General features: G+C 42.4%; 1 protein-coding gene across 1 annotated transcript in view; it reads left to right on the forward strand.

Moving 5' to 3' along the window:
• Positions 1–12,658, forward strand: part of LOC309553686 (protein mono-ADP-ribosyltransferase PARP12-like) — a 147,133-nt gene that overhangs the window by 117,167 nt on the left and 17,308 nt on the right. The window contains exons 3-6 of the mRNA XM_082255037.1: positions 8,568–8,922; positions 9,960–10,022; positions 10,748–10,871; positions 11,861–12,023. Coding sequence (XP_082111163.1) covers positions 8,568–8,922; positions 9,960–10,022; positions 10,748–10,871; positions 11,861–12,023 — 705 coding nt within the window. The remainder of the gene's footprint in view (positions 1–8,567; positions 8,923–9,959; positions 10,023–10,747; positions 10,872–11,860; positions 12,024–12,658) is intronic.

The raw sequence follows: 12,658 nt of genomic DNA on the forward strand, positions 1-12,658 counted from the left end.
TGCGGCGTATTCAAATGATTTCTAAGCATTTTATTGTGCAATTTAGAAGCAACGTGCCATACAGGAGCTTTTTTGGGGCAGGATCACACATATTTGGCTCATAGACTTTTTTAATGGGAGTACCTGAAAAGCGCATGTGATGTGCATTTTTGGGCTATTGAAGTGCTTGGGGCCAATTAGTGTCCCCCTTCAAACCTGTTCTGGTGAAAACTCAAAATTTTGGAACTTTTTTTTACTTTTACTCTTGGTAATAATGGTAAATCAGACAAGTATAGAGGCTGAATTTTCTTAATAGGGACACTGACCGCAATAATACCATTTCACTCTATCTAGAAGTGTAGCCCTGTGGTTGCTCTGACCAGTAAAGGAAAAATTGAGAAGTTTGAACTCCACACGGAGTAGCCCTCTCTCTGAAACAAAGGAAACAGAGTGAAGCCAAGCAAAGCTTTGCATCAAAGGGAGCGCTACAGCATCCCTCTGTGGTACCTGACAATGGGGCACTTAAGTTAATGACCAAGTACTTGGAATATTTGCCATATCATTTGGACTTTTTTAGAGATTCTACTCATGTGTATTTGGGATTGTTCATGTTTGGTTTAAGTTAATGCATCAGATGCTTGTAATGAATATTCTTATTTCATTACGAAGTGGGTGCAGTTGCTGTAGGGAGTTGAAGTCAGCCATACATGGATCGAAATTCGGCTGGTTTAGCAGGGACCAGTCAAATTTTGATTCATGTATGGGCAGGCTGATTGTACCTAAGTCAATCCAAGGCTTACCGCGTCCCCCCTGCCCCTTCCCTCCCTGCCGGAACAACACAATAGTGCTAAGGGAGGCATTCTCCCATCAACACTGACTGTGTTGATGGGGAATCCAGTGATTTTCTTTTCTTTCCTTTCTTTCCTATGGACTATACTGTTTGGGGTAGGAGTGTTAATTCAATAATGGTAGGTCAGCCAGTGGCAGTGACTGGGATGGCCACCTGGGCACCTATGTAACAGGGCCCAAGGTGTGGGATGTGATAAGCTAGAGACTGTACTTGCAACCATAGGTGTAGTTAAGTCTTCTCTTATGCTGTAGTGTCATCTACCCCTGCCCAGACCTAGGGAAATGGAACCTGTGTAAGTGTGTTTAGAAAAATGATGGGGTGAAGTTAGGGCTTTGGTTTACTGCTAGAGCTGCACGATTAATCGTATGAAAATCGCGATCTCGATTCACCCCTCCTGACGATCTAAACCTGACATTTGCTCGATTCTTTGCATAGCTGCATAGCAGAGAGAACAGCTGTGGAAAAAAAAAAAAAACGGCAAACGGCTATCAGCAAAGTCTCCCAGTAACTATAAACAAAAATGATTACATTGTATCTTTTCCTTCCCTCTGCCAGGGAGAAAGGAAGTTTAACCTCTTAAAGACTGGATCTTTTTCTGACATTTGTTGCTTGAAAGTTAAAATCAGTTTTTTTGCTAGAAAAGTACTTAGAACCCCCAAACATTTTATATATTTTTTTTAGCAGAGACCCTACAGAATAAAATGGCGATTGTTGTAATATTTTATGTCACACTGTATTTGCGCAGCAGTCTTTCAAACGCAATTAATAGACTTTAATGAATAAAAAAAAAACGTAACAGTAAAGTTATCCCAATTTTTTTTTTGTTACACAGAGAATCGTGAGAGAATCGTGATCTTTATTCCAAGCTTAAAAATCGTGATTCTCATTTTGGCCAGAATCGTGCAGCTCTACTTACTGCCCCTGCATAGCTGCTGATTTGAGGGCCCACTTAAACTGACACTGACACTACACTCTGGTTTAAACAAAATGTTTATTCATGTACAGTATGTATTCTTAACATAACATTACATTCACAAAAAGTACCTTCTATTACTCTCAACAGCCCGAACCTCCAAATGTGTTCTTTACTGTGGTGATCCACCTTCCTGTTAAAGGGTGGCTACATTTGATCTCCATGGTTCCACTGTATGTAGAACCATAGCCACCCTCCCTTGCTTGCTCCAGTAATAGACAAGGGACTATGGGATTTGTAGTGTGCATAGAGCAGGTAGTGAATTAGCATGTTTTGATATGTGTGAAATGCGTCTACCTGTTATCCCATGACTCCTGTGCGTGTTTGGCACATGTATCCTGTTCGTATTTGGCAAATGTGAGAAAAAAGGATTTCACTTCATTCAAGCACCTGGTGGTGTGCGGCCATCTTTTCTTCTATACCTGCATAGAGCAGTGCACATGAACACTACTAACAAACGGCGCTTGTTCAAACAAACAGAAGTGAAAGGTAAAGGAGAGGTTTGGGAGCTTACACAGGATGTTATATGGAAGCAGAAAAGCACAGTATGAAACAATTTCAGAAAAATAGATTGCAGGGTCATTAAGTAGTGGAGGAGTCCTGGATTATTTTTGGAGATGAAGGATATTGTTTACTGTCTCTTTGACAACCCAGATGCCAGAGGGGCCCTCTAACAACTGCAGTAAAACTGTAATATTCAGCTGTGAATATTGGGCTGTGCCAGTGTTCACAGGTAGTTCATACCAAGAACCCACAGGATGTGCATAGCGCAGAGGAGAGAAAACCGGAAAAAAGTAAGGGGAATTGTGCTACTTACAATCAAAACTAAGTATTATTTTGCAAAGGTTTAGGCCTACAACTGATTGATCCCAAACATGGTTTTAGGACCAAGTATCAGACTACACCTGCACTGCCTGTGCATTTACTAAATGCAGCTGATTCATTGACTATCTCTGTATGGCTGAGCATCACCTGTTAAAACTTTCCGAAGTCATTTGTGAGCCACGTTGTGGCCCCGGTTAACCACTTAAGCCCCGGAAGATTTTACCCCTTCCTGACCAGAGGGTATTTTGCGATTCGGCACTGCGTGACTTTAACGGACAATTGCGCGGTCGTGCGACGCTGTACCTAAACGAATTTGACGTCCTTTTTTTCCCACAAACAGAGCTTTTGGTGGTATTTGATCACCTGTGCGATTTTTTGATCATGCGCTATAAACAAAAAAAGAGCGTAAATTGTGCAAAAATAGCAATATTTTTCACATGTTTTTATATGAAATTCCCCCCAAAAAAATTTAAAAATCAAATTTTTTTAACATTTTCGGCCAATTTGTTTTATGCTACCTATGTTTGGTAAAAAAAATCGCAAAAAGCGTATTTTAATTGGTTTGCGCAAAAGTTATCGCGTTTACTAACAAAGGGAAAGATTTTTGTCATTTTTTTAACGCGTAATGGCGGTGATCTGCGATTTTTTTTTGCGACATTGCGGCGGACAGATCGGACCCTTGACTGACATTTTTGACACTTTTGGGGTTACCAGTGACATTACTGCAGTAATCAGTGCTATACATATGCACTGTTACTGCAAAATGACACTGGTAGTGAAGGTGTTAACTTTATTTGAGAGGGAGGGGCTGTATGTGTCCCTAAGGTATAGGCAATCAGGGAGAAAGTATCATGAAGTCGCCAGGGCAAGGTGGTCAGGCTCTAGCTTCCAGTCCTTCTAACCAGGAGATGGCGGCTTCCGGATCCTCAAAGAAGTGGGCTCGGTCCTCACCCTCCACTCTAAGACGGGCCGGATACAACATAGAGTATTTGATATTCTTGATACGCAGCCTGCGTTTGACCTCCAAAAAGCTCTTGCGGCGCCTCTGGACCTCAGCAGAGAAGTCGGGGAAAATCGCTATTTTGTGATTTCCAAATGGAATGTTCCCCTTAACTCTGGCCAGGCGCAATATGGCATCTCTGTCCCGATAGTTCAGGAATTTAGCGATGAACGTGCGGGGGGGTGCACCCTGAGGGGGGGGACGCCCTGAGAGGCGATGTGCACGTTCCACAACAAAAGTGGGTGAAAAGGATTCTCTGCCATATGTCTGAGTGAGCAATTGTTCCAAATAGGATGAGGGGTCTGCACCTTCAGAGCCCTCCGGGAGGCCAATGAACCGCAGGTTACAGCGGCGCAGCCTATTCTCCATGTCATCTTGTTTTTGGAGGATAAGGTGTACTTGTTGCTGCAGCCTGTCTGAGGAGCTTTGCAATGGGGGGAGGGAGTCTTCCACCTCGCTAAGTCTGTGTTCAGCCTCACCAACTCTGTCCCTTAGCTTCTGCATATCCTGACGCATCAAAGATATATCTACCTTCACCTCCTCGATTTTAGTTGTCAGCATGGTCTGGCAAGTGGCAATCGCTTCCAAAACCTTGGATGTAGCAGGGGTCCCAGGCTCCTCCACCACAAGCGACGGGCCGGCGCCATCTTGGATCGGGGCCTCCTTCTCCAGCCTCCGGAATGCAGCCAGTTTTGCCGCGGCTTCAGAGCCTTTCTTCGGCGGAGACATGCGGAGGTCAGTGTCGCGGGTGTGCGGGAGGTGAAGGAACTCCTCTCACACACGTCCTCTCACATGCTGCGCCAGGCCACGCTGGCTGTATGTGTCCCTAGGGGCGTGATTCTCACTGTGATCTCACTGTGATTGGCTGTGGGTTGAGCTGTAGAAACAGTGATCAACAGTCCTACATAGTAGAACCGTGTGATCACAGTTTCTACACAGGGGAGAATGACAGGCGGCTTGTTTACACTAGCCGCCTGACTTTCTCCCTCTGGAGCGGCGATCGGGTCCGCCGGTCACACGCACGGGGGGAGTCTGTGACCACGCGGGAGCGGGAGCGCGCCTCTGGCGGCGCGCGCTCGCTCCCTAGACCCTTACAGGCTAGCGACGTAGAGCTACGTCACTTTGCCTGTGAGGGGCTGACTGCCGACATAAATCGTCGTTAGGCAAGTGGTTAAGGTCCCTTTCACAATGGTTCGCTTCAAAGCTGCCAGTAAAATGCTGAGCATGTTTGTAATGCTTTTGAGGCGTTGAGGCGTTTGTGGTGCAGTTTTTAAAGGATACATAACTCAAAAACTGCTCCAAAAATGCTGTGGGGCATTTTTGGGGCACTTCTCATTCACTTCAATGGAGAGGGGCATTTTTGGGGTTCTTTTTTTTTTTTTTTTAGCTCTTCAAACATGCTCCAAAGGTGCTACATGTAGGATTTTATTTATTTTTTTACAGCACTGCCCCAGTGAGAAAGCATTCATTGATTTTAATGTGAAACAGTTTTTTGAGCTTATCAGGCACTTTTTTTTAAGGCAAAAGCGCTTGAAAAACTCCTCAGTGTGAAAAGGCTCTGAGGCACAGGTTCAAGCCAGTGAAGCAACTTATGTCCCTGACAACACCCTTCTGTAAACTCAGCCCATAGCAATAAACTATTACTGCACACAACATAGCAGAACCAAGCCCAGGGCATGTATGAATATTGAAAGCTGGCAAATACCATCAAAGGAGTGAAAGGTTTTCTTTAACCACTTGACCCCCTGAATGTTTTACCTTCTTTATGACTAGGGCATTTTTTGCTATTCAGCATTGTACAACTTTAACTGGCAACTAGTCATGCATCGCTATACACAAATAAAATGTATATCATTTTTTTTCACACGATTAGAGCTTTCTTTTGATCACAGTGGGTTTTTTTTTATTGCTTACTATATAAATTATATAAATGAAAATAGACCAAAAATTTCGGAAAAAAAAAACAAAAAAAAACACTTTTTTATGGTAACTGTTATAACATTTTGCAAACAAATATCCCTTCTTCATAAATGTAGGCCAAAATGTAGTCTGTTACACTTCTTTGGTAAAAATAATCCAAAAACAGTGTATACCAAAAATTTTGAAAAAAACAAAACAAAGTTTCTACGTTTCTGTCATAAAACATATCCAATAAAATCTAATTTCTTCATAAATTTGATCTGCCACAAATCCCACATCTAAAACTGCATTTTTGGGGACAGTATAGTATTGGGGACACTAGTATAGTTCTGATTGTGATCAAGCTACTGATCTGTACAGAAACTGTACTAGTAATGGCTGTAATCAGCGACTTATAGTGTGACTGTGATAGTGTGGTGGGCAATCTGGCGCTAACTGACACTGGCTGGGAGGGACACCAACTGAAACTGATGTCACTAGTGATACTAATACAGTGAATAATGATGATAATACTGCACACTGTCACTGTACTAATGGCACTGGCTGGGTTATAGGGCAATCAAAGGGTTAACTGTGGAGGGCAATCAAGGGGTTAAATGTGCCTAACAAGCATATATGTGCTGCTTGTACACAGAATTTGACTGGCTTCTTTCCCTGAACAAAAAAAAGCTCAGGGAGGAAGAAACCAGCTAGATCCTGTGTGTTCTTCCTGTGTGATTGGCCACAGCCGATCAGCAGAAATGCAGCCAAAATCATTGGCTGTAACCTGCTAACTGACTCATGCTGTGGTCATTCACAGCACAGATCAGCAGGGGGTGTGCACAGCACGCCCGAAAACCAGGAAGTGAGCTGCAACGTACCCGTATGTAAAGTTTCTGTCAACCCCCCCCCCCCCCCAAAAAAAAATATACTAATCAGTCCCCTGGGCAATCACTCAAGTCTTGCAGTGCTACATCAGCTAAAGAATCTTTAGCTTTCGACCAATTACATTCCCGGGAGTGTCTCTGCTGTGCAGTGTTGTTTGATCTGCTAGCCACTATGTCATACTTGCCAACTGTCCCTTTTTTCCAGGGACACTCCCTGCCCTGCAAATAGGAGCCTGTCCCAGGTAATTTATATTGTCCCTGGAAGTGCCTGTTAATCAGGCTGCTCATAAATGTTATGCAGAAGTAGTTCAGATGAATGGGAGAATTATTCCAACTCTCCTACTGTGGCCTTAAGTTTGAAATTCCCTTTTTAATTTCCTGTAATTCTCTCTTTATTGAGTAGACCCTATAATCTGATAAGTAGGCGAGATTAATTATGCAGAGTGGGCGGAGCTTCAGGGAAGTGGGTGTGGTAATTGATAGCTGTGCTGCAAAGTGTCCCTGGAAATTTTTTTTAAATGTTGGCAACTATGCCACTGCTGTGTCCCTAAGGACCTGTAAATAAATAGTGGGCAGCAGGTGGGACCACTGCAACCAGTGGGAGACAAAGGAGTTGACCGTATGTTGAATGCTGAACAATATTCTTCCACTGTAGATCTGCAAGTGAATATGGGGGCCCCTCCCTGCTGGTTTAAATGGCCTGCCTGCACAGAACAACACAGGTTATAATGCACCTGCAGCATCATTTATGTATTATTATTATTTTTTAAACCACAGCACATTGCACTGCATTAGGTAGGTGCACTGGGGTACAATTCAATCATGTGCAAATGATATGCAGCTGACTGGAATGAGTGCATGTAGACAGAAAGTAATTGAAAGTGTTCAGCAGCACTAAAGCTGGCCATACACTATACAATTTTCTTATTCAATTTCCTTTAGATTTACCTTAAACTATGTAGTGCAAGGGCCTGCCAGATTGCATACAAATTGAAAGTGTTTAGGTTTGACCCTATATCACATGGTTTTGGTAAATCTAAAGCAAAGTTGAACAAGAAAATTGTATAGTGTATGGCCAACCTAAGATGGGGAACAAATCTTTATAAAAAAAAAAAACAAAAAAAAAAAAACAAACCACACAGGTAGCACTCAACACTAAAGGAGTCGCTTGATGTGTTGTGATCTCTGTTCTTGCGCAAACAGCAACATGCACTCTGACATACCTGGCTGGGTGAGGAACATTTATTGCAGATGTATATGCAGTTCCCTGGTAGCAAAAAAGATATGACACAACAGCAACGATACTGCAACTATGACAAGGAATATATTGCAAATAGATAAACAGTAGAAAAAAATATACTGTAAAAACAAAACAATAGGCGAAGAGAGCAAGTTCTCTTAAACCCTATACTGGGGCAATCCTAACTAAGGAGAACTATACCACCCTAACAGTTTTGCAGTCTATAATATACTTTCTTTTGCTGGCTAGCTCGTTGGGGCCCAACTGGTTTGTCAGAAAACTTAGGGTAACGTCCTTTTAAGCACTAATGTGGCAATCGCAGTCAACACTGTCCCTCTATTGTCAAAATGTAATGTGGATTGCACCAGTGGCTTCCCACCAAGTTCTTGTGTTAGCAGGTGTTCTCTCTCTGTCTGCTGGGTAAAAGACATCTGGTCTGTGTCTGCAGTGTCCTTTCCTATTGATCAAGTAGCAAGCTCTATCAGCATCCGTGGTGCTCTCCAATGTCCCAGAATGTCTGTCACTGTGCCTTTCTCCCTCTCGAGTACAGCAGGGAACACTCTGTTAACAGCCTTATGTCCTCTCAGAACAGCCTCCACATTTCTTCTCCAGCAGAGACTTTGCTCCAGTGCCTTGTGGGATTTACAGTTTACTCCTTTCAACTCCCCAAGCCAGCTCAGGCTGTCAGAACTATTTCTCCCACAATCCTTGCAGACCACATCCTGTATGTCTTTCTACTCGGTAGAGGACGGGCTGTCCTTTCCAGTCAGTGCTAAAGACTGGACTACACTTTAAAATTGTTTATAAAATGCAGTAAAGAAAGCAATTTAAATGTCATCCAGTTAGAGGTTATATGATTACTACCTGATATTTATTACCGTTATCTTATTTCACCCTGATACATTCCCCTCCAGGACTGTACAAAATATGTACACAGCAGCTGTGACCAAGGAGAGGATTGTACGCGTCTCCACGTTTGCAGATACTTTACACGAGGAGACTGCAACCACCGTTTCTGTAAGAAATCGCACAATCTGCTGGAATCCAAAATATTGCTCAAATGTCGTTGGCTGAGCCAACAGACCATCGAGAACTTACAGATGCTCTGTGATATTAAACACTGTGAGAGGCACCAGAATCCTTGGAAGCAAGCTTATAGAAAAGAGACCAGGGAGGCTTGCCAGAAGGCAGGAGGCACAAGGATAGGAAGTCCAAGAAAAAATGATTCTCAAGACTCAGACAGCAGGAGCGAGGAAAGAAAAAAAGAAGGTAATGATATCCCCCCAAAAATCTAACATCTGGGATATCCCATTTTTAACATAAGAAACATAAAATGCATAACCTGTTTTTTTTTGTGAATAAAAACGGTAGATCCACAGCTATATTTATTTCAAGTTATATTCAAATTAAGAATTTTCCATTAAAAGTAGAGCTATGGTCAACCTCTTTAGTCACCCTGTTGGTAAAGCCTGCCAGTTCAGCAGGGACTGGCCGAGATTCAAACCATGTATGGGCAGGCTGAATGAACCCAAGTTGATCGATCAACTTGGGTATAACCAGCCTGGGGGATATTATATGTGATTATTGCTAGCGGCTATTATATCCACCAGCAGCAATTACTGTGTTCTCCCAGCGGAAGAACACAATGGCTCCATGGGAGAGATTCCCCATCAACACTGACCATGGTTGCAGGAAAGAAAATCCGTCTTTGGCTGTCTTTAAGAAGAACATTCATTTTTATTAAAGCTGAAATTCAAACTTAACAAGTAATGTCTTAATAAAAGACTGAAATGTATTCTTATTGAAATTAAGGTGTCCCTTCTGCAGTTCTTCCAGATCTGTGCAAAATTCTAATATAATACCTGCACTGCATAGGAGTTTCCTGTAATTCCTGCTGCTCTTTCCAATTAGGAGTGATTTGTCTTGTCTCCGCCCCCTCCTGTAGTTTTCTACAGGCAACCTGTAGTGGGTGGGGTCTACTGGGTCCCTCCCACAGTTCTGATCTCTTTCCTTGTGCAGGGTGACTGGTCTTGTATCCCCCTACCCATGAGTGCATGAAGCTGTGGTGACTCCCCCCTTGGGGTGCAGGTCCATGATGGGGTGCAGGTCCATGATACCCTGCACTCAAGGTATATCCTCAGTCTTCCAGTCGCCCAGCATCATTCAACTCCAGAAGACTGGTGACACCAATTGGTGTAATGTAATTATTATAGGGGCTGTTGGGTGGAATTTGTTTTCTTTATTAAGTCTGCTGTAATTCAGATGCCAAATCACTGTTCTTTTTATTTGTATGTGCTCTATTTTAGTGTCGTTAGAGAAAACACCAGAAATTTGTCTCTCTAATGTTTGGAAGTTCTGCAAGCTTGGAGGTAAATGAGAGAAAGAATAAATAAATAGGCGAGGTATGATTTAACAGTAACCATTGAAAATAGAAGTCACAAAGAATGAATAGTTATTGCTATGACAAATAAGATATTGTTTCAACCAGGATGCCTTGAGGTTTCTTCAGGTGTGCCTTGGCAAAATGCCTAACATTTGACCAAAAATGTATACAAGCCAGCAGGTAGATCAAGCCTGCCTTTTAGTTACACAAAGCCACAGGTTTTTATTGTGCACCATTTCAACCTTTCAGCCACCGGCATACTAACAACCGGTGATCTCATCAGTGTTGATATGAAGGGTGTTAATCTCCTGCACAGCATCCTTGTTTGACCCTCCCCTGCCCCCCCTGTCAACACTGGGGTCACATTAGCTGAGTGATGGAGAGAAACCGAGGGAGAGAAGAAACACTGGAATACTAGTCGGTAATAGTGTGCAAAAGTGTATTTGCTTTGGAAGAATAAATCACATAGGGAGTTGTTGCTGCTGCATAATGTAAAACTATTAGAATCGTTTTTTACACTTTTAGAATGGGGTGCCTTGAGGCTGTCTATAATTATAAATGGTGCCATGAGATTGTCCATAATTTTAAAGGTTGCCTTGACTTAAAAAAGGTTGAGAAACACTAGTTTATAGCAAAGTGAACTGAGTCTAATAAAAAGAGACTTGGGAATATTATTGCACTAAAGCTAACAGGGTCGCTCTTGGCTAACAGGTCTTTGCTCCAAGATGCACTACTACCTACCATACCGTTGGCAGGAGTTCAATGGAACAGATTGGGATGACCTTCCAAATATGGAGGACATTGAAATGACTTATAGTGATCCAAATAATGTCAGGTATGAGACCCTCACCCTGGAGAGTTGAAATGTGATGTCAAATCTTGGTTTATACAATGGCAATTTATAATAAGTGAAAAGCTACAGAGACACAAACTACTGCAGGGAAATATCCCTATTGTGGAAGGGCAGAGATACAAACTACTGCAGAAAAATCTCACCATTATGGGGGGGGGGGGGGGGGTGTAGAGACACACCAACTACTGCTGGGAAATCTCTCAGATTGGAGGGGTGGAGAGTCAGATTACTGAAGATAAATCTCACCATTGTGGGAGGGGCAGAGACACAAACTACAGGGGGTAAATCTCACCATTGGTTAGAGAGACAAACTACAAAAGGCTTTTTATTGCGGTCTCTGTCCTCACTGTCTCACTGTAAAGATCTCCACACTTCCAGTGTGGTCACCAGTGTAAGAAATTAGGTGAAATCTCTTTAAGGCTCCATGTACACGGGACGCTGGAATTGGCCGTTTAGGAGCAGTTGGGCGTTTTTTTCAGAAGCCCCTGAACCCATCTACATGTTATCTTATCTGTCCATGTACACCAGGTCGTTTGCAGTCATTTGCAGGCAGTTGCGTTCAGGGACTGTTTTTAGAACGCAATTATTTGCGTTCCAACGTGTGTTTCCCGGCGTTTTAAACGCACAAACGCGTCCGAACGCGCCTGAACGCGTCCAAACGCGTCCGAACGCGATGACCCGCGTTTAGCATTCGCGTTTTTCCATTTTAAAGGGAAATCATTTTTTTGACCTCTAGGAACGGTTCTAAACGCAAACGCCCGCTAAACGCGGGTACAAACGCGACCGAACGGACGTTTCAAACGTCCTAAAAATTCCAGCATTCAAAGGGACTTTTAACAACGTCCCGCCGTGTACATGGAGCCTTACAGGGACCCAAATGACATAAAAAATCTTTCCCTGTGATTTCCCGCAAGGTCAGTATTGTCAATAACTGATACAGCAGTGATAGAATTAACATTTCTGTATCTCAGCTACAGATCAGTTGACTTTCAGAATATGAAAGCTGGTGAGAAGCAAGTCCGCAGACTTTGTACCCCATCATCTGTTACCCAACCAACGGAATATGTACTGACCACTGAGTGGATTTGGTACTGGAAGGATGAGTTTGGCACCTGGACTAAGTATGGCCAAATGGTAAGTGAAGTCCCCGGAATACATTTTATTATTAGGTACGTATAAAATTTCAGTTCAACTAAAACTGATATTTCAGATAAAAGGTTGGTTCAGGCATGCTGCATCGCTTGACAGTCTCTTCTATCTCTCAGGGACTGTATTGATGAGATCTTTGCGCTGAGTTCCTACATCTGCTGTTCATATTTTACCCAATTCAGCCTCGAAAGGTCTCACCCCCTTAATGACCAGGCCATTTTTTGTGATTCGCCACTTCGTTATTTTAATGAAAAATTGTGCGGTCGTGCGATGTTGTACCCAAATACAATTGATGCCCTTTTTTTGCCACAAATAGAGCTTTCTTTTGGTGGTATTTGATCACCTATGCGATTTTTAGATTTTGCACTATTAACAAAAAAAGAGCAACATTTTTGAAATAAAAAGCTCAATATTTTTTACTTTCTGCTATAAAACATTCCCAATAAAAAAATTTTAAAAATCTATTTTTTTATATCAGTTTAGGCCAAATTGTATTCTGCTACATATTTTTGGTTAAAAAAAAATCCCAAAAAGCGTATTTTAATTAGTTTGCGCAAAAGTTATAGTGTTTACAAACTATGGGATAGATTTTTGGACCTTTTTAAAAAAATGTTTGTTTT

The sequence above is a fragment of the Pelophylax lessonae genome, assembly GCF_965119305.1.
Source record: "Pelophylax lessonae genome assembly, chromosome: 4".
NCBI classification, from domain to species: Eukaryota; Metazoa; Chordata; class Amphibia; order Anura; family Ranidae; genus Pelophylax; species Pelophylax lessonae.